This window comes from Calypte anna, chromosome 4A (assembly GCF_003957555.1).
Source record: "Calypte anna isolate BGI_N300 chromosome 4A, bCalAnn1_v1.p, whole genome shotgun sequence".
Classification (NCBI taxonomy): Eukaryota; Metazoa; Chordata; class Aves; order Apodiformes; family Trochilidae; genus Calypte; species Calypte anna.
Genome location: NC_044248.1, coordinates 32418244 through 32441186, shown reverse-complemented (window position 1 = coordinate 32441186; position 22943 = coordinate 32418244). Strand labels below are relative to the sequence as shown.

General features: G+C 36.1%; 1 protein-coding gene across 1 annotated transcript in view; it reads right to left on the bottom strand.

Annotated features, from left to right (window-relative positions):
- Positions 1–706: 706 nt before the first annotated feature.
- Positions 707–22943, bottom strand: part of PDGFC (platelet derived growth factor C) — a 128632-nt gene continuing 106395 nt past the window's right edge. The window contains 3 exon segments of the mRNA XM_030449844.1: positions 707–2288; positions 2973–3190; positions 8705–8912. Of these exon segments, the coding sequence (XP_030305704.1) occupies positions 2172–2288; positions 2973–3190; positions 8705–8912 (543 nt within the window). The 3' untranslated portion in view covers positions 707–2171.

The window sequence follows — 22943 nt, the reverse complement described above, 5'->3', positions numbered from 1 at the left end:
GATTTATGCTCTTATCTCAATTCGCTATTCAAAAGCACTCTAGATCACAAAAAAAGGACAATATTAATGCAAAAAACCTCCAACTTCCCTGGAAAAATTATGTATCCTGGTAAAAGGTAAACCAGGTTTCTTGCATGAACATAACATGGAGAATATGTATGAGAATTCCAGCTAATTCCTAAGAATACAGTTAATGTTCAGACTGGATAACTATATGCCACATTTACATGAAACATTTTTCTTATTCAGTAGTAGGTTGAGGATGGGGCAAAACAAACCAGTTAAGAAGAAATCAGAAGCCACCTGAAAATTTTCCAGAATTGATATCAGAAAGTCACAGCAACTTCCAAAAACCTACAGATTTTCATCAGAACTCATTGTCACAATGGAAACAATTAACAGAAGATGTTGTTTCAATTTGAAGGCTTCACATCCAGATGATTTTGAACATTTTAAATGCTTACATAAATAGCATCACATTCCTTCTTTCCTCTTCTTCTTCTTCTTGTGGATTTACAGTAAAGCTGAATTTATAAAGCAAGTGGAAGTTGCAACACAAGATACTTGTTTTTGTAAACAACTTTCTAAACAGTAAGTAGAAAATCATCCTCTTTAACTTTTTCTGTTATTGTATAGAGAATAGATACAAACATGCAACTAACAAACATTTGTTCTCTTAAAATTAGCATTCTTACTTTATTTGGTGATTCATTACAATCTGCAAATCCAATAGTAAAAAAAATAAACTAGGCATAATGTTAAAGCATTTTACAAGCAAAATACTTTACTGTTTCTTTTTCAATTTGCATAGGTCGGGGTAAGTGTATTGGTTAAAGAATAGAACATACAGAAGAACAAATCCATAGTTCATCAAACTGTACTGAAAAGTGTTACTATCCTGTGAGTGAGCAGTACTTAAACAGCTGTAATTGTCAATGGAAAACCAAACACTTCAACCAGGCTGCCTTCCCATGACCATCATGCATCATGAAGGCTGCAAGCCACTGGGTTTCTTTTCTTATACTGTAGACCATCCTACTTCAAAGAAATTAAAAAGTTAAACAAGCCAGAATGCATCTATCTATGCTCATTTCTTTTCTACTGGAACAAAGGCCAGAATGGAGAGGGGGAATTTTTAAAGTCAGCTTTTGAAACCACTTACAACAATGTCTGTCTCCCATATTTTTAGTGTCTTGGAGCTAGCAAGTTTAGAGCTTCATCCACACACCTCTGTTTATTATTACCTGCATCCAGGTAAAAAACTGTACATTTTCACTGTGTAGCCACAAAATACAAAGAGATCATGCTCCTTTCCCATTATAATTGCATCTCTGTTCCTCCAACTATATAAATCTGGCTTTAAAGTCTCTCAAAACTAAAAAATAATTGATCTAGGCTGCAATAAAAAAGAATATTAAATACCTTTGGTAAAAATAGATATATTTAACAAGTTTAGAAAAGCAAATAGTTATATTGTCAAAAGGAGAGTATAAAAATGTACACAATAAAAAAATAACAAACAAACAAAAAGTCATCAGCCATAGTAGTAAGAATAAAGGCGCCGTTCTTTTCAAAATTTGCTTCCTTAGCTCATGTTATTGTCCAGTCATCTTTCTAAAAGGCAGGAGCTTTACTAGAGCATATGGAAAAATCCAGTCCTTTCTACCAGCATTAGACAAATTCAGTTTAATTCACAACAAGACAGTCTCTTTTAAGCCAACTTTATACAACAGAGAATGCTTCGATTTAGAGTACATTGGAGTAGTTGAACAAAGAAAGAGAAATTTCAGGTGTTTTCAACCAGAGGCCAGATGTACTGGAGCTGTAGGATCAAATCTCCATGATGTGAGCCTTCTAACTTTAATTTTACTCCTAAATTTTAAATCCATGTATTGTCAAGAAAATTGTGGGGGACAAAAACAATACATATATTTTAAATCCCTCATTGATGCCTTTCTCCCATCCTTTCACTGGGCCTCCAAACAGAGCTGTCACACAACAGAATCCCAGTTTGGCTTCTCCTCTTTTTAGAGCTCACTGTAAATCTTGAAGATGGAAGATCCCCAAAGCAAACAACTGAGATTACAGAAGAAGATAATGCACAAGCCCCATAATAGAATCAGCCATTGATTGAATGTGCTTTGAAAGAAAACAGCACAATTAAATCATGTTTATCCTTCAGTATTCCCTTTGCACACACAGTCACACTCTTCATGGTGTTCCAAGGGTACATCTGTCAATGATTTATGCAATCCACGGACACCAATCCTTGGTTTCAGCTGAAGAACCTAAAGGAGAAGAAGCCAAGCATCAGGAAAACAGTAAGTGTTTCATCACACACCTAGACTATGAGCTAGACTAAACTGGAAATGACTATGAGCTAGACTAAACTGGCTGACAGGAAGCCTATTAAAAGAAACAGGCTTTCCACAGCTAAATTTCTTCATTTATTCCAGTCAGTAATTACTATTTTTGCTTCACCTGGAGACCTTTACAAAATTGATTAAAACATGTTGAACAGATTCTTGCTTTTATTGAAGAGGGGACTCTTGAAGTTTCCTATCTCTACTTAATCTTTTTTAAGGGACAATAGTATAGTTAACCCAATGGAATGATAAGATAATTCTATAATAAATATTTTAAACTATAGATTTATAACAATGGAAAGGGGACTGTTATCTGTTCCTTCAAAAAATTCACATTTACGACTAGAGAAAGCTGAACAAGGAGGTGCGGTTGTGACGGGTCTGAACTGTAACAGCAAATACTTCAGAAATGTCCTAATAGTTCCACAGAAAGATATTACTTTTAAAATGCAACACCTCATTGAAATGGTAAAGAAAATATTATTTATGGTAAGTGCAATAGGTAACATTTTAGAATTCCAATGTCAGTGCATTCCTACAGGAAAAATAACTTCCTTCACTGGCTTCTGGCAGTTCCAAGCACACAAATGTAAAAGAACTGCATACCTCGTGGTATTTTTTTGTGACTTTTGTTGGTACACATTGGCACTCATTGCAACTCTGATGACAACAGGCACAGTTTCCACCACAACGTTTAACCAAGAGACAGAGTGGCCAGAAGATGGTGTCAGTTCGCTTCAGCTCCTCCCTCAGGGATACAGAGAAGTTGCGAGGGGTACAGCTGTACAGCCGCACCTCCTCCTTTAGGAGGTTGAGATCAACCACTGCAAAAAAGACAAACAAACTGGTTTGGAGACTTTTCCAATTCATAATCCAACTTTACTGGGTGTCAACCAACTTCAGCAGTGAAGAACCCTGGAGGAAATCTCATTCTTCTGCTGGTGGTACAGGTTCAGCACACACGTTTAAAATTGGAGTACCATGAAAACCATGAAACCTAAGTGGAATCATGGTCATGCAGGAGTATTCACCAATTAGTTTACAACTCTGGCAGATTTGGTTCAAAATAAATAAAGCAAGCTTTGGCTACTATGTTCAATAAATATTTAATCAAATCAATCCTACGGGGGTCTCCTTTATTCATGGTCATGCTTGGAGCTTTAGCATTGCCAGTTCATATTAGTTTTGGATTGGAGAAACACTGCAATTAAGAGTCCTGCAAACCTCCAAAAACATTTTCAACACATTTGCATGAAGCAGTCAAACTTCTTCCCTGCTTAAATTTCAATTACTTGTTCTTTGCAAGGGTGATGCAAATATAAAAAAGAACGAAACCACATATATCTAAGAGAAACTCACTTCTGTGGATTAAGAAATTCAAGAAGTTAGGTCACCACTAGAGAATACTGCACAGACAATGTGCACAGTATGTGCACAAGTATATGTAATTATATAACTATTGGTTGACCATCTCTCCCCTTCTCATTTATAGTAGCATACACATATAATTTTTTGTTGCTTCTCATTTTTAATTTGATGTGCCTTAAATAAAATACAGTTCTTCCTTGTAAGCATCTAACTTGTAGTGCAGGTTAAAGATAGTAATATTTGGCACCAGTTTCCTTAAAATCTGGCTCCACTGTATCACACTACAGTTTCACTATGCCAAAAGCTGAAGAGCAAGCTTATGAAAATATCTGAAACAGGTCTCACTTCTTTAGCAGTAAGAACCAAAAAAAAAATGGGTTTAGTGAAAAAATTGAGAATTTTTTTACTTTGGTGAAAAGCAATGTAATTTCATTTATTTCAGAAAAGTCAGACTATAATGATCATGATCTGGAATTCTTTTTCTGAGCTGTTTCTCTCTAAACATACCAACATTAAGGAACAGAAATGATATGTAATTCGCAGGCATAGTCTGGTCTGCATGGTCTTTTACCCATCCAGTAAAAAAAAAAAAAAAAAGGAAGAAAACCCTATGATAATACAGCTACTGAGATGACTGAAATAGAGCTCTCAGACATAGCAGCAGAGAGTTTTAAATCAATGGTTTTTGAGCTAAATCAAGAAACTATGGCAAAACCATCCTGATGTATTGATATTACTTGACAAATGCTTTATAGTTACTGGTAAAAGTTTTAATATAAAGATATATAAAATAATGCTAAAAAATCTGAGTCAGCCTTGACAGAAATACCTTTTTTCCTTCTCCTGACTATGTAAAGAGCCTCTAGAGGTCACGAGGAACTTCAGCCTATCAAGTAACTCTCAATTCTATTTAATCACATAAGAAATAAAGGAAATTTAGAAGCTGCCTTTGTCTATTAGAAATGTTCATTAGTTCTGACCCAGGAGCAGGTCTCGGGGCAGCAATTTTATTCCATGTTTCTTCAAACATTTCTTTTGCAGACCACATCTATATACTGGCATCCATAATCAAGGGCTTATTGTTGGGAAGGGTCAGTTAAACACCCTGAAGCCTTTTCTCTGCTTGCATTTACAGCAAATGCAAAGCTGGGGCAGTTCATTCCATCACTATCAGTTCAACACAGGCTCCTAAATAAACAATCTGATTTTAAAAGCAAGGAGTGTGTAATAACCTCAATAAAGTTACTGATAGGACACCAGCCTGCCTCCCACACTGCAAGAGCATTCCTTGGAGAAAGGAGCAGAGGAAGAGAGGCAAAACCTCCAGCTGAGAGATTCACTGTGAGAAATTAGAAATTATTTAAGCTCTACTGATTAGCTAATAGCTCTATGTTGGGTAATATAGAAGGTGGACATGTCTAGCTCCATTAATCAAGGACTGTGGAAAGTAATAAAGTACTTCCTTCTGTTACATTTTGAACCATACAATAATTTAACCATGTGGATGAGGATAAAATACCTAAAACACAATGAGAAAAATGTTAGTTCCAATACTTTCTACCAGTAGATTTCTACAGAGGCTGAGACAGTTGATGCAGTGAATTTAAGGAGCTAAGCTTATGTGTCCTAACATTCTCCATCAGTCACTGAAAATGCAAGTTGGGCACTGATGCCTCTCCCAGCAAGCTCACTGACTAGGACAGAGATGCTCTGTGGGGTTTTGCTTCTCCATTCCCTCCTGCCTGCTGCCAGCAGTTGAGGAATGCATCAATTTCCTGAAACTAGGTGTAGTTAGAGAGGAAAGGGCAATCCACTGAAATGGACTGAGCAGCAAGTGTACTATAGACTTTGTCACAAAATTGAAATGAACTTGAACTGCTCTGGCAGGGGTTTGGACTTGATGATCTTTCAAGGTCCCTTCCAACTTCTAACTTTCTGTGATTGTGTGAACCCCTCAGACATGCAGACTCAAATTTTAAAAAGGTTCTGTGGAAAAACATGCAATCAGCTCTCTGCAAATAGATTGTAGTGTGCCTAACTCTTACAACGGGTTTCAGGAGAGATGAAAAATACCATGCTTTACAATGTACAAAGGTATATTGCTATTATACCTCACAATAAACCCTTGCCCTAACTTATGTAATTCAATTTCATTAAAAGGTCTGTGGCAAATTTATCTAGTGCTTATACAATAACCCCTTTGAAGTGTGTGAATGAAGCTGTTATTTTTTCAAAGAGTATTTGTCTGTCCAAAATTTATTTTAACGTACTGCGGGCACAAAGCTAGATGAGAGAATGTATATATTCCCTTAAAAGTGTTTACTTAACCACAATAAAAGGTTATGTGGATTTCCCAAGTGCACCAAGTTACAGTACCTGTTATAATGTGAACATTTAAACACTCCTTCAACTTGGCTTCCACTCATGTATCATGTTTGACACAACAGCCAAAGTTCTTTTGCCTAGCACTAGCTCAGGAGGAATGGGAGGCTCTGCAGTAGCACATGATTAGAAAACACTAAAATAAAAATAAGGGGAGAAGAAAACAAAGGGAGAAAAAAAAATAGGTCCAGGTAGTTATAGATCAAAGTCTATTTCAAAAGTGTGCCTTCACAACTGAAGTAACCTACATTCACACCAGCCTGAAGTAACTGTGTTCTCCAATTGGCAATGCAACTCTCTGGCAGCTTCTGGGATGTTACCAATACCACTGGGAACTTTCTTTCCGAAAACATTACTGCAGCTGGATGCTGCTCTCAAAGTCAACAAAACAAATGAAATTCTAGTTTAGGCACTTGTGTGTGGGCACAGATAGCAGCAGAATGGTTTTCATTCCTAAGCACCTTGGAGATTTTCCTGGGAATGCAAGTTTCATACTGGCTCCTACATAAGGATAGGGCTGCTACAGAACTCCAAAAGAGTAGGAAAAAAAAAAAAAAAAGAAAAAAGAAAATTTAAAAAAGCACAAAAAGCCATGCAAAAAAAAGTCACATAACTATACGAGAAAAGTATCTGCTAAGGGCTATGGTTGGACTGTGACTCTTTTCTCCTTCTTAAGTAGACTTCAGAATATGGTCTAATGATTACGCAGAGAATTCTGTGGGAAGCAATGGGATATATTTTTGCACAGCAAAAAAAGTATGTTTAATATTATAAAATAATTTAGGACTATATTTAGACTTCAAAGCCTCTGAACTTGATGTTTCTTCTTTCCTGGCTAGAAGTTTTTGGAAGCATTTTATCCAGAGAAAACATCAGACACAGAAGTCCTGTGGAATTTATGTTGTCTAAATATAGTTTTTTTCATATGAATTATTAAGCAGGCGTACAAGACAATACTCTTCTCCACATAAAGCAACATGCACTTTTAATTAGATTTTCATTTAATCTAGATGTAAACTAATGTTTTTCTATGAAAGCTGGACAGTAATTTAGCTTTTACACTGAAATACTGCAAAAATAAAATTGACCCAATTATAGAATCAAAGAGTGAAAAACCCAGACATTTTAGGGCATGCACTTGTTCCAAACATTTCAGAGCATGCACTTCTCCTAAATGTTCCTTTAAAAGATTTTTAAATACAGCAAATGTGCTTCTAGAAGGAATAACATCTAAAAAAAAAAAAAAAAAAAAAAAAAAAAAAAAAAAGAAGAAATTAAAAAAAAATGAGGAAAACAAAAAAGGTTTGCTTTCCCTACCTACTGAATAGACCTAACAGATAATTCTTTATCATCTCAACCGGACATATTTTCTGCCTCAGGCTATTTCATTACACACTCAGTAATTCAATCTGAGGGTGGCCTCAGATATGGCAATGCCACGATATGTTTATTCAGTAGAAAAATCTATTTCAGCATCTAATTAGAGGTCTTTAAAAGATTTACTCTGACAGGTTCTTTCTAAGACATGTCTTGCAGGGAGTTGCTTTTGTCTGTGTAGATGTATTCACACCTGCATTTTAGTTTATGTATGGTTTCACAAATTACATTTTGTACTTCTCCCGCTTATTGTATGCTTACAGAATACATTTGGCAAATACTGAATCTCTTTCATTAGGAAAGTGTTAAATGACTATCTGAAAGGTATGGACCATTGCTGAAAGCTTTTAAAGTTAATTCCTCCTCTTTCACTCTTAATTCAGTTGCTTTGTACATAGCTGTGTCCAATACAGGTAGGCTAGAACAGTTGATTTTTAGGTTCCGATTCAAGAATCAACTGTCAAAAATTTAAATTTGAGTTAAAAAAGGTTTTACTTCCTCATTTTTCTTGCTGATTGGATGATAATCGAGTTTATATTTGTCAACAGAAGAATCTTTTAGGTTATGCTCATATGTTTTCATTTTTATGCTGTATGGTGAGCAAGAAAGTATATATTGCCTGCATGCTATCCATCCAAATGGAAACCATAATCATGGGAAGCATCTGGATGGTAAGTGGAAAGTCAAATGTACATGGAAGAAATAGCTCCATGAGTCTTGAAATACATACTCTATATCTGATTAAACTGACTACTGAAGGATCAAACACGATGCAGACAGATTCAATAATGTATAATGTAAGAGAAACATTTCACTAATTCCTCTCAATTCATATGGTACAGAGACAGGAAAAATTCTAATATTGGAACAGGAAATAAACTAGTCATTCACATGATAATGTAAGTGAATGAAATTCCACTGCTACTCTGTGGAAATAAAGATTTCCCAGGTTCCCTACAGAAATCTATCCCATGTGTTTCTATTTTTTCTCCTCTTTTCACTTCATCCTGCTTAATTGTTTTGAGCTGAGTTATTGTCCTTTCAGATAGTATAATTATGAGAACAACTAGAACCAATGATCCCTGCTGTATTTCTACCATATTCTCACCTTGGAACTAAAATTTGAGGTGAAGAATGTTCTTAACTACAGCTGCTTTATCAAGAAAACACACCCGTAGAAGGCTGCAAGGCCAGACAGAAGAGCAGTTTACCTCTTGATTTCCTCCCATGAATATATGTCTTTCCAAGAAGTTGCCACGTTGGCCTGTACAAGTCTTCCAAATCCAATTGCCACCGGTCCGGTTCCAGGTACCGAATAAGTTCTTCCACGGTGCTGAAGCCAGCGACAGCATTGTTCAGCACCTCTAATGGCAAAGCTGAGGGGGGCAGCAGTGAGGGGCTGGGGGCTTCTGTGTGGTGCTGCAATCAAAGCCAAGAGAAAAGTACCAGTCAGAGGGCTAATGGACCTGCTTTGATGAAGTGCTGTACTCTATGAAGCTACATAGTTGGGAAAGTTTACAAGTGGCTAGCTTGGTTCCAGTGTACAGTTTACCTATTAAGACAAATGGCAAAAGTCAAAAAGTACCTAATTACTCTTCAGTGATAAGTGTAAACAAACTTCCACGAGACAGTCTTCCCATTTCTTACATTTCTAACCTTGAAGAAAGCATGCCACTATACCTGTTCTTTGAAGAAGTTCACTAAGTGATGGACATGTTTTCAGAAAAAGAACAAAGAGTGATTTGAAAGTATAGCCCCATTACAGGCAATTGCTGTAACCCTCTAGAGATCTGAGGAAACACACATTTCACATGCTGCCTTCCCTATGAAACTGAGCTACAATCTTTGTCTTCTTGTCTTTCAATGAACATACACGAGTACAAAGATAGCAAATATCCCTGCTTGGATCTATAGATAAAAAAAAAAAAAGCACTAGTTGAGTTTCATACAGTACTATGAATTATGTTTATGGTCATGCAATAATTAAGAGTTATAATATCTGGCATTAGTGTAATTGCTTCTCCATTATGAAGAAAAAAGATATTTTTCCCAAGGATACCAAAATCACTTAATAGCTGAAACTGAGCAGTGACAATGCCTATGTACTTTCCCACAGCACAAATCTCACTGACAAAACTCACTGGATGAGGGGTGCTCAGTGACAGACAAATCAAGCAAAGCCAGTCTTCTGGTTTTGCTCACTCTACACTCTGTTTAAAAATTCTGCATTGATTCGTATTTTCACAAGAATAAAAAAAAGGCAGGAAGGGAAACAGGCACAAAGTTGATGCTGCATGGCTGTAAGTTTCTTTAGGCTTTTGTACAGGCAGACATCACTACAGACATTACATCCACACCAGAGCAATTTAGTTGGACCATGTAATGATGAAGAAAGATTTGAACACGCTGCTGATTTGTTGGATGAGAATGATTAAGAATCTGCAACTTAAATGCACAATACTAACTGCAGTGCTGTTCTCAAGTGTTGTCCCTACGTGACTTAGGGAAAATCAATTCACTGTAAGTAACAGTCAGGGCTTGGAAAACACTGCCCAGAGAGGCTGCACAGTATCCATCAGTGGAGGCTTTCAGTACCTGACTGGATAAAGCCCTGAGCAATGGTCTGATCTCAGACCTGACCCAACCCTGAAGCAGGGGGCTAAGCTGTAGAACTCCTGAAGTCCCTTGCTGAATTTTCCTACAACAATCCTACTAGATAGTATTAAGAATGATGGACTGAATGTTGTTCCTGTAAGTGAAGTTACAAGCTTTTTAACCCTTCCCTGTGCAGTGCCTGTAAGTACTGCACAACATTTACAGATATATTTATATTAGTGTCAAAATGGCACTCTCAGTACTCTAATGAGAAGTCTATAGATACTGTATTTTTTTCTATCATGTAAGATCAACTGCATTCATTTACCTTTTCAAAATCATATTGATGAGAAATGTAACAGTTATGCAAGAAAAATAAGTTCATAAAATAATCCATGCAACACTATACACCAAAAAGCAGTTTTGTAAAATACATATGTCTGTGATAGCTGGATTTCACACCAGTAACTGTATTTTCCTTTCTGTGCTCTCAGTTCTATTGCACTTTTAGCTTCAGCCAAGTATGTGGCTGAAAGGGCAGCAAAAGTGAGTAGCCACCATGCCTTTTGCTTCAAAGGGTTTTCTCTCTTCATCTTCATAAAATGCAGCCACTGGAATGATTTCTACTGCTTTTTTACTGGGAGTCTAGCAAAGACAATACGAAAGATAGATCTAGGGCTCTGCCACTATTAACTTTATCATACGTTCATCTTGCTAATCCAGCAGCATTTCCAATAGAGAGAAGTAGTTTCTTCCCATTCTGAACCAATGTGGATTTCAAAAATTAAAATAGTTCTTTTCCTCTTATGTCCACTGGCCACATTAAAAATAATAACATGTTGACCCATTTATTAGGTTATGATAATAAAGCAACAGATTCTAGTCTATAATTTAAATATTTGCTTTTAGCAAAACATCTTACTCAGCAAGTTTCAAAGTAGTGCTGTGACACTGTAATTCAGATGGTCAAAAAATAAGTATCCCAAAGTTTTTCTTCCTGTTTTTCTCCACCATGAAGTAACAGTCACATTTCCTGGTTGAAATTGCAGGGTTTTGCTAAGGTGAAAAACAAAATAAGAATCAAGTACTTAAAGGGAAAAAAAAATCTATTTTGTTTCCACCTAAAGAATTTACTTCAGTGTCTCCCTTCTACTGGGATTTTTTTATCAGCAATGAAATAGATTCCAGATAAAACTCCACTGGTCTAGAATCTAATTCCACATTTACAACTTAGAACATGTACACTTAGCAATACATCTATAGAGACTAACCCATCAATTTATCTTATTCAGTATTCAGCAGGCATTTGCTTGAGCTAAAATGCTGTGAGGAAATGGTGAATCATTGCACTTAATGGTAACACAATTTAAGTTGTCATCGCTTTCTAATCATTCTTACAGCAAACCAAAGCATAAAGAAAAGTAACTGAAACAGCAGCATTGCACAACTTTTAAGAGAAACATTTTAAAGTAGTAAAATCTCAAGATTGTGAATATTTTTCCCAATAGTACCTTAATTTACTCAATTTAAATCACAGCTAAATTTATACTGAAGATTGAAGATAATTGAAATCATTAAAGTATAAATGCAGTAATTTATATTTCTAATATATTAACAACTATGAAACCTCAAGTCAATAAGTTGTTTAATATAAGTGGTAATTCAGATTTTCCTCTACATTGCTTTTACTTGCTAATACATGCTACTTATTTTGGAATGTATACCTTTTAGAAAGTCAAAGGTACTCCTTTCTTTGGTTAAAAGTATACCTTTGAATTTTATACATTTTATAATTTCTCTTTATTTTCTCAAAGTTGGGGGGTTTGTGTGTTCTGTATGCAATGTTTATATCTTCAGGAAGATTTTTCTCTCAGAGAAAGTAACAGGAGAAAGGACAATGGAAGAAACTGCAACTCTATTGATGTGACCTACATTTTAGAACAAGCAAATAAAAAGCTTCAGCATAACTCTGAAACACAGCATCATAGCTGCAACTTCATCATGATGCAATACTCCTTAACTGGAGCTTTACCTCACTTTATAGCAAGTTCAGAACTTCTATTATAATTCCTTCCAATTAAATATTGCTAGATTGAAATCCATGTTTAGAGTTTAATCTCTCCTGACATTCCCGAGACTTCCTTCCCCTGACACAAACTGATGCTGTCAAGGTCTGTAGCTCTCAGAGTTGCAACTTCTCTGCAGAACAGTGATGTGGAAGCCTCACAGGAGAACCACTGGTAAGCTCTTGTTTTGCTGTGCAGTGTGGATGGAGACTATGAAGATAATCTTACCAAGAAACAGAAATCTGTCAACTCTATATCTATTCTATAGCTGGCATCACCTGGCTTACTCCACAGAACTATATAATGTCTCCCCTAAGGGATCAGATAGCACATAATCAACCTTTTATATAACAGACATCTCTTTATCTGGCAGAGGAGACATAACCCAAGACAGCAGACAATAGCAGCTATCCAAAATAGCTTTCCTGATGGAGATCACTTCCAGGGGGCTGATGATCTCCAAGCTTTTCTATGATAAACACTAACAAACAGTAGACATTTTTTTCTGTCACAGCAGCATGTACTCATTTAATACCATGTTTTAGGCTTGACAACACCTTTTTTTCTCTTTTTCTTTTTTTCTTTTTTTTTTTTCCCCGAGTGTTAATAATTCTGTCAAGACAAATTTGAAAAATACATCAACAAGTTCTGTATTTTAATGTGATTCCTCTAGTAAAAAATCCCTCCAATCTATGGTTTTTGGTTTTGTGCCCAGGAAAGAGTATTCATTCTTTAATAGGAGTACACATGCTTAAAACCAAGGTAGAGCCAAACAGTTGCACCTTTACTGTTAAAATGATTCAGGATGAAAACCAGAGCAGAAAACAAAAAAACTGCTGTCCTGTAGAGCAGCCAAGAATGACAATTAGAGTTGGATCAAACAGAATTTTCATTAAGTCTGTTTATATTGTATTTCTGTATGTGTACTTCACTCTAGCAAAACAAATACCTTACAGAAATCCCCTAAAGTGTTTACAAGTGTACAAGACAGGCAAATAGACCAAATTTAGGCAACAGCTTAAGATACAGGCTTTGAAAAAAGGAAGGCAATGATAAAAAGACTAACTTCACAAAACTATCTGGCCATGAAAATTATAGATGTCAGCAGAAACCCAGAAGAAACTTAGGGAGTAAAATGCATTTTAGGGTGCTCACAGTGTTAGTTGAGCCCTATTAAAGGAATAAAATCTACTCTATCTAGCTCCTTTCTCAAAGGGGAAAGGACAGGACATTCTTACACATAGAATAAGAAGGAGACCATCAGTGAAACAGGAAACATGAACAAAAAACAAATTAATTTTAAATTGCCTAGCTGAAGCTCAAACCGAAAGGATTATTTAGTATGTAGCCCAACTTGGAGACTTGTGATTAATTTCTTGTTCTGACATCTACTTCCTGTATGATCCCAAGCTCAGGCTTTTAGGCCACAGTTTTATCGTGTAAAGCATCTGGCAGTAGCACCTCCTTGGTATGCTAGCATGACTGTATGTGGCTGCACCATAAACAAGAAGTAATCTTTCTGAAAAAAAGTATTTTTCATTTTCTTTAACCACAAACTCATTCACAGTGCAGACCTCCAACAGACAAGCCAGCACAACCAAAAGCACAGTGGCTGCTAACACAAATATTTTTGGATTGACTCTGCCACTGGGAATTTCATAGCACGGAGGTTTCTAACACAACATTATAAAAACTGTAAAATGAGCATCAAGGCAATTACTTGATCTCTCAAGTTTGCTCATTGTGAGAGAATTAATTAAATGAACATTCATCACATGCTCATTGGTTTATCTGAAGAATCCAGAAGATTTTTAGACATATAAAGGGGTAAAACTTTGGATATGAGACTGCATGTAACAACTTTTCCCATTCTGACACTATCAATTCTTCCCTTGTACTGAATCAGCTCCAAAGAGAAACAATCCAGAATAAAACAGGACTCACTTATAAACCATACAAGATCATCCCTTAAGCTGATGATCTCAGCATATCTCAGCAAAGTCTTCCTTTTGCTCCTGTCTCACAGGGTAGGACCATTAAGATACTGACACTACCCTCTTCCAGTTAAAGGAGGGGTAAGATGTAATTATTTAGTTTGCTGCCACCAGGAATGAGGAATTTCATGTTTGATAATTCAATTACTGAGTTAAGACTGGAACAACAAAAACATATGAGTCAAATATTTGGCATGACAGTACGCTTACAAGTAGTGAATGTCTAAAATAATTCTCTCCCCACTAAAGAAATCCCCATTTTTTTCATTTCTTGTGTGAAAAAACATTGTCAAGCAGATTCTGTGGGAAAATTGATGCATCAGTTGGCAGTTTGGAGACACTATTAAGCATTAGGATGGTTTAATCAGACTAGAAGGGACCCTATAACAAAGGAAACCTCACAGGATCCTACCTTTCTCCAAAAACCAACAGGGATCAGTACTTTGAAAGAAATAACATATTTGCTCTAATGAAGTAGCCTTACAGATCTGTGATTTTTATTTTATTTTTTTTAATTATAAAGGAACACTCCCAAGTCTTGCTTAGACTTCAACATATGCTCTTGAAATTTATATGCACATCCTATGACTCTTGTAGCAAAATAAAGAAAAGTTTCCTTCTTTTATAATCACAGGCAGCCATGAGAGAGAGCAGCTCTCCAAGTTTGCCCTAAGGACACAGAAGCTTCCTGGACTAACGATAGCTCTCTTTCTTTTATCTCATAAGTACATGTCAATACCTGGGAAAAGCCTCTAGAAGTCCGGACCTACCTGAAAAAGCACAAACTTTTACTTGCTTATATGTATGCAGCACAGAAAAACTAATCCATTTGTGAAAGTCTTATCACTTGTAAAGACATCTTCTCTGTGCAACATTAACCTGCTCCTCTGCTACGCAAAATATTAGTCCTGTTCAAGTAGCAACACAGAAAGAAGCAGAGATGATCCATAGCTGGGCCTGTGCACAACCACCTATAGAGAGAAATCAAGTTCCAGAATCACCCTCTTGTGCCTCCAGCAATGGAATGAAAAACCAGGAACAGGAAAGGCAGATAATCAATTTAGACTGCCAAAGCTATGTAATAAGGCAAAGATGTTTACTTGCACGTGACAGAGATGGAAGCCAGAAAGGTCAGTGCAGCTCCCATCCACTGGAGCACTTCTCACTTCTTCAGCTGGAGTTCCCATCAGCTGCCAGGGGCACAAGAGACACAGCAGCTCCAGGGCTGCTCCGTGGGTCGTCTGGTAAATTCAGCTCCAGTGGCACAGCAATAAAAATACATCTCATGCAGCTCTCCTAACTTTGGGGATGTAACTCCTGCCAGTCAAATGACATACAGGCAGGGGTACCAACCCTCCTCAATTTATTCAGCACAGGAGATCCAGAATGTCTCTCTGCTTTCCCTACTGGGCCTCCAGCTCTCTGCCTTTCTCAGCCTCGGAATTTTCTATCTTTATATTGTGCTACAAGTGCTCTGGACATTAAGTGTGCAACCCCTGCAGACCCTGGCATCCATTCAGCTTGGAGAGTGTCTCTGCCGTGGGTTTTTACTCTATTTGCTTACCTTCAGAATCTGTGGCAATAGTACTAAACAATAAGGTTCTATCAAAGAAATGAAAGAGCTCTCATGACCTGGACATTCTGCAACTTTGTGGCCAGTCTAAAAGTGCATCCTCAAGTACTCAGCTCAACAGGAGGCATTTACAAACAAGTAGCCTGCAATGAATCAGTCTAATAGCACAGCAGCAGCAATGGCACAGACTGTCTCTGTGGCATAATAATTTTCAAAGTGCAATCCATATGTCAGTTTTCATGTGGAGTCAGTCCTTTCCTCAAATAACTCATCTTTTTTGTTGTTTTCAGATTACTGTAGATATGAGAACAAATTTTAGGTATATAATCACTGGGTTCTGGTTTCCATAAAGTATACTTGTTGCAAAGCAATGTCTAAACCATCACTAGTTCCAAACCTTAATTTTTAGTGATCACTATCATCTTGTTAATACATCTCTGTCTTCTAAATGAGACTTTAACCAAAATTTACAGTGAGCTCATCCTACTCCATTCAAGTGTGTATGTATATGCCATAGCAAGAAGTAAGCCTACCTTTTGTATCCTAGTAACAACTGCAAAATATTTTGATTTCTAAATTCTAGAGAAACTTGCATTATAACATTCACAATCCAAACATATGCAATACATTAAAAAATAACTAGATGTTTATTTACCTCATATGTATGCATGTACAAGAACTGTAGCTGCAACTTTAAAAGGTCAATACCTACTAGATAATTTTTTCTTGTATTACTTGAATGCTTAATAAAGATAATTACTCTAATTCAGATCATGGGCAATACTAATACCTTATACACATTTTAAAGAATCAAAGTATATGTGTTTCTACAAAGTACCTGCTGAAAACAACTGAAAATAGACTGTATATAGGCAAAATGAAGTCTTAAATTAATTTACTGAGGTACAATATCTCTCACCTTGAACTCAAAATTTTTGCTTGGAGAAAGCCCTGCAGTGTGTCTTTTGCTTTCAGTATAGTGCTAAAACAAGCAAAAAACCTGATGTCTAAGAAATCCTCTCCAAGTCTGATAGCATTTTTAAAAATATTAACAGAACTGTCACAAACAAATTAACAGCTACAGTGAATCATTTCAATGTGTTGAATATGTGGGGGAATGCACATTCTTCATAAGCATTTTCTAGAAGTTTGATTTAATCACTTGTAGTGGACATTGTCAGCAGTCTTCTACCTTGACAAATTGCTGTTCAGAACAGCAGGTTAACACCACACATGGGATGGCTTCCAACTCTCATGTGCTAAGTTTTGAACTCACAAAAGTATTTTCCTAAATAATAACTTTGCTCTCCCTCTCTTAGCACCTACCTATCACCTATTCCTTACTACACAAACTACTCATCATAATATTAAAGGACATTAGAAGTTTATCCTCTGCTTGCAGTCTATCATCTCTCATGGTTAAAGGCCATCTCAAGTCCCACACCTATTTCCAGGGCAGAACTCTTTTATTTGCTGTTTTCTTCCTGTATGTTCTCACTGAGGAGCTAAAGCAGAACTCTATGGAGATTCTTCTAAAACTACTTCTTTTCACTACTTCATGCTTTCTGTATATCAGCTACCAACATTTTATATTTCAATTACAACTTCTTGAGTTGTTCTTTTGTTCTTTATATATGGCACAGTAGCATTGCATTTGATATATTTATCCATTAAATGGTATTTTTCTACGCTGTCCTATATTAATTAATACTGTGTTATACCTGCAACTCCTTCCTGGAAGGGAAACCTTAAGACTTGTATATCAAATACTGAGCAAGGGAGAGAATCTTCACAGTATTTATAATGAGATCCTAGCAAATACTGTTACAGTTCAGATCAAAAGTCATATTTAGTGCAGAGAGACTTCTATCTCTGAGATTTGCCTGAACTTCAGTAGAAAGGGAGAACCAAAAGTATCCCACCATAGATTTCACTTCTTTTGCAAGTCCTGTTTACACACCTGTTGTAGGCTGAAATGTAGAATAGCTTTTACTTTAGTTAGAAGGATTTGCAACAGAAAAATCTGAATTACACTTTAAATGTGAAATCTAAAAGGATGCTTGTATACTTGCAATTGGACAAGCAGTAATGAAAGAGCCTCAATGCACAAGTAAGCCAATTCTAAGAGATTCCCACAACCAGACTGCAGTGAGCACACAGATATAGTACACTGAATGTTTTTTGCAGAAATCTTACTGCAAATGGGGTTACTGTGATTATTAATCATTTATATACAAACCCAAAATTCACATAGGAAACACACTTGCATCTGTTACATTTCTGATTTGCAGAAGGATATGTTTTTTTTGTTCTGTACACAAAGCTCTAGCTCTTACTAGCCAGACAGTAGTTTAGAAGGAATAAACAGCATAAATGCAGCTGTTCTGAATTGGAAAATGTTTTTGTACATTCTTCTATGACAGGAGATGTGGTCAGACTTAAATAAAGGACATCATGTTTGTAGACATGCAAATTTAAATTGGTCAAAAAATACATGAATTCTTAAAAAAACCTCAACCTAAGGGAACAACAGCAAGTGTTTCGAGGCAGGGAATAAATTGCTCTTCAAGTTCCCTCTAGCTATTAGAAATGGGTAGCTGTTGTTAAGAAAATGTTTACCTATCCCAGTAGGTTCACGGGAGGTTCATCAAACATGAAACAGTAGGAAAGGCTGTTTATTACAACTGGAAAGTGCATTTGGCAAGGACAATGAAAATTACTTCTACAGTGCATGCAATTTTAATTTGATCCTTCAGTAAACATGTTAAAATGCATTCCACAACAGGTTTCTGTTCATCCAATATCATAATAAAAGGGACACACCCAACATTCCTGTACAGCAGACACTGCAAATCAGAGCCTGTCCTGCCTTCAAGGTAGAAAGTCCTTGAACAAAACATTACTTTACAGGGCAAGAACCTCAGCTCTGCTCTCATGTATCTGCTCTTAATCAAACATTTTAGAGATTTCCTGTACTTTAAGATTTGTGAAGAAAAATGTTTTGTATTGTTTACTTGTCATACTTAAATTTGTTTTATATGTCACATATGTGCCATAACCCACAAGAGCATGGTAGAGGCAATGGCTACATTGCCCACATAAAGATTCTCACACCATTTGAACAAGCTTTTACAGTCCTGTACTGTTAACCACAAAGTTGTCCTGACATACTCTTAACATTCAGCTGTATCACTGCTATCTAAACATTTTCCACCATCTATATCTCTTAATTCCCATCTCATGTTACCTCATTATATTTTTATATTTATGCAGTGAATTCAAAACAACCTGTTACACAACAAGAGGTGAAATTAATTGGGGATTTACGTTTAGTTAGAGAAATTTAAAGAAAACTGTTTTAAAACCTTTGCATTTAGAAATAAAACACTAAAAGCATGAATGCAAGATCGCCAGTACAGAAGTCCTGATGTAGAATGAACAGTGTTACAGGGGACCAAAATTTAAATTTGAGAAGCTGTGATCCCCTTATGAGAAAGGCAAATCTCATTCAGATATATTCAGAACAACATTACAGAGATGACTGAGCTGCCAAAGAGTTCCCACCTGAAATACAGAGTTCAGCTTTATTTCCAGTAAGAGAATTCTAAGATTTAGGCAGCAAGAAAACAAATATTCATAGGGAAGTGGAGAAGGAAAAGAAAACACAAACTATGATAAAAGATTGAGTAAGAAGTTTCTTCAAACTGACAAGACAAGACTAGGCTGACAGGAGATGTAGTAACAAACATGTTAAGAGAGCATCAGATGATCAGCTCTTCCCTAGTCCATCAATGATAGGAAAGATTTATGTTATATATTAGAAAAAAATTTCATACTATGCAAAACAGTGTAATGGGTGATGAGGAAAATCTCTGAAATTTGTGTCCCTGAACTTCACAACAGTACAAATATTTAGCTAGAATCAGCTTGGTCTATTTCCTCCGTTGGAGCAAGATGATGGTTCAGAAAAGATCCTACTTAGTTCCCTTCCGGCCTTGCATTCCTGTGATTGCATTACACAGACTCTATCTGGTCACCTCTCTTTTTCTAAATAACATGCAAAATTATGCTGAGGAAAACTCTGCATTCTAGAAACAAATTAATTCTAAATAATTTTAAAATCTGCACTATTGGCTAGCTAAGGCCCAAACTCTTCCATATATATAAGCAAACTCTAATACACCTTTTTCCTCAGTGATTATTTCTCCATTTGTACATTTTAACCCTTTACATTTATTCTATAAATGCTGTAGTAAAAATCAATAACTGCATATCTGTATCCCTAAGTATAGATTAATTGGCAGAAAAGCATGCTTACGTTTTTCTGTGGCATATCAACCCACAAGCCCTAAACTCAGAATATGAAAACTAATGAAACTACCCCAGTTTTACACTTCAATTTACCTAATTCCTCTTGATGTAAAATAGGGAGTAATGGGTTTTTAATAAAAGTTGATTCCGTGGGAAGAGCAGAAGTTCCTTTAGCAGTCCATCAATTACAATTTCATTGAAGCATCACAATAATATAACCCATTTAAGAAAATGGTTTTAGCATCAGCTATAAACTAAGAGCAGACACGTTTCTGTCATGTTCTTCTCTTTTAGTCTCCATGGCCACTATTTAAAATGGATCCTTAAAAGATGGCTTGGAGGTAGACTATTTCATTCTCTTCCTAGTAGGCTCCCTTGAAATTTTGAGCTGCTTATGGCAAGAACAGATCTATTAAAATGGAATAGGCTGAATTTTAAGACACCAATACAAGTAACTGTCTCAGTGTGATTCTTGGTGTTATTAAAAAAAATAATCTTTGAAAGAGCCTCTAGTCGATTTTTTCTTCCCTTTTCTACGTGCAATTTCTTGTCAGACCTTCATGCATGTAAAAAGAAAAAGAAGAAAAGAAGGAAAGATGAAACCTGCCAAGTAGTAAATCCATAGCATTAATAAAACTGGTGTGTTGTAGAGCAAATCTTATTCTCCTGAAGACTGCTAGTAAATCAATCAACTTCCATTGGGCCTGAAAGAGCATCAGTAATTACACTGTCACTGTCCACAGATGTGGGCAAATTATCCCTAACTAACCTAGTCAACTAGATCAAGTCTTCTGGGACATATAAATATATAGTTTTTTACAAATTAGATTAATTTGACATTAATTAATACATTAATTACATTAATTAACTAACATAATGTAAGTAAGGGTGGTACTCTCTGTAACAAAAATGATGGAGAAATCATGATCTCTTATATCTTCCACCAGGCCATTAACCTTCCTTTTGATGTTTTAGATATGTCCATTCAGGCACTGATTATGACCCCAATTTTGCAACTAGAAGCACTAGCACTGTCACACCAACTTGAAGGGACCTTCCCATGCATGCACACACAGCTGCATGTCCTTTCACATTAGTTCTCTCTTCTTCCACTCTCACCATGCTCTAAAGCTACAAAGTCAGAGCATTTACCCGCACAAGAATGTAAGTGCCACCCAGGAGCACTTTGCTCATCTTAACCAGTTACAAACTACTGCTCTACCTTACTATCGTGTTTAAGGATGGTGAGGCTTGTGGGTTTTTTTTAATTTGAAAAGCATAATTTGAAGAGTTGAAAAGCTTTCTACAGTCATTGCTCCCTCTGTTGCTCACATGTACCCTTTTTATAAAAGTCTTCTTAACATCCCTTTGAAAATGTGTACTTAAACATGGAAACGTACTTTTATGCTTATTTTTATACTTAAAAAATCTTTAATCTTTTCCCTCAGTCTCGTTTTCTCATTCACTGATTCAAGAATAATGACAGTTTCAGATGATTTCAGGTAGAATAAATGGAACTAATTACAGAACACAGAGATCAAAAAACGTGGTTTTCTAAGCTTCAACTAATTGTGGTTTCACAGGCTGCTATTCATTGCAATCTAGGAAGTGGTTAGATGTGTGGTTTGCCAGTTGAAATAAAGAGCCAAAATGTGAGGCACTGGTTCTATCTGAATTTGCCAGCCAATAAAAAATATAATTTTCTGTGAACTGCAGACACTGTTTTCATTAAACATAATATTACAGAAAGTTATTCCCTGCATTAGCAGCTGACTGAAAGATTATGGCAAACCACTCATAGATCCTCTGATCAAGAAAGAAAGTGTGATTCAAAGCCATTAGAAAATGCTCATTTGGATGCTTGAAAAAGCTCTAATTCACAAATAAGCCAAATAAAAAGATAAATTAAGATCATATTAAAAATGCATTACTTACAAGAATTGATGACTGAGCATAAATATATGTATATTTCAGTATTTTCTTTCCTGGGCATCAAAGGCAGACATTACAATCTGCTGCAGAAGAGGGGAAAAAAATGCAGAGGGAAGAACAACCAACTTCCAAATAAACCCTGGCCAAGAACACTCAGTGAGATCTGCGTGGCTGCTTCTGGTGAGATTAATTCCACCTGCCCTGCACAATGAAACCCCATGAGATGATATTTGTTTAAACAAGAATAGAAACACATTCAGAAGATTCGCAAGACAAAAAATGAAATGTAATTGAGCTGTACTGCACAAATTACATTTATAAAATGATGTCAAACAAGTTGGGTAAGTTGACAAAGATGACTGCCATGCTTGGCTGAAGAGTCACTCCAGTATTTGGAGAAAATCTTCTCTGTTTTTAGAAGTGATTATACATTTACAATACCTACATGCCAACCATATTTATCATGCTCTTAGACTTCTTCCACTATTTAGTATTTAATTTGGAGATGTTTTGCATCTTGCAGATTATTAGTGCAGTCCCACTCTACAAACATGAGGATTTGAATGAACAAATCAGGATCTGAGAACACAAACCACTTGTAGGATATGGGGGCAGACAAACTGTCATTTCAAGTACATCACCATAAACTTAATATAATTTGACAAAATTTGGATGAGTAAAAATTCCGTTTGTAAATTTATATCCCTTTGTGAGTTAAAAAGTCAGAAGGGGACATTTAAAAATCTAGCAGTTTTACTCCTGTTTCACAATTAATACTATTTTTTTTCCTAAACAACATATTAGTATGAGATATGTGTTCCCTTAGCAACTACTGTGTGTTGTAAAAGAGAATTCTGAGGAGTGATGTTTTAGTAAGTGGCTAAAATATTGACACCTCTGTTCTTTTTTCTTCCACTATTCCACTTCTCCCACAGAAAATTAAAACAATTTTTGAGCTAAACAGTCATTGTGATCTCAA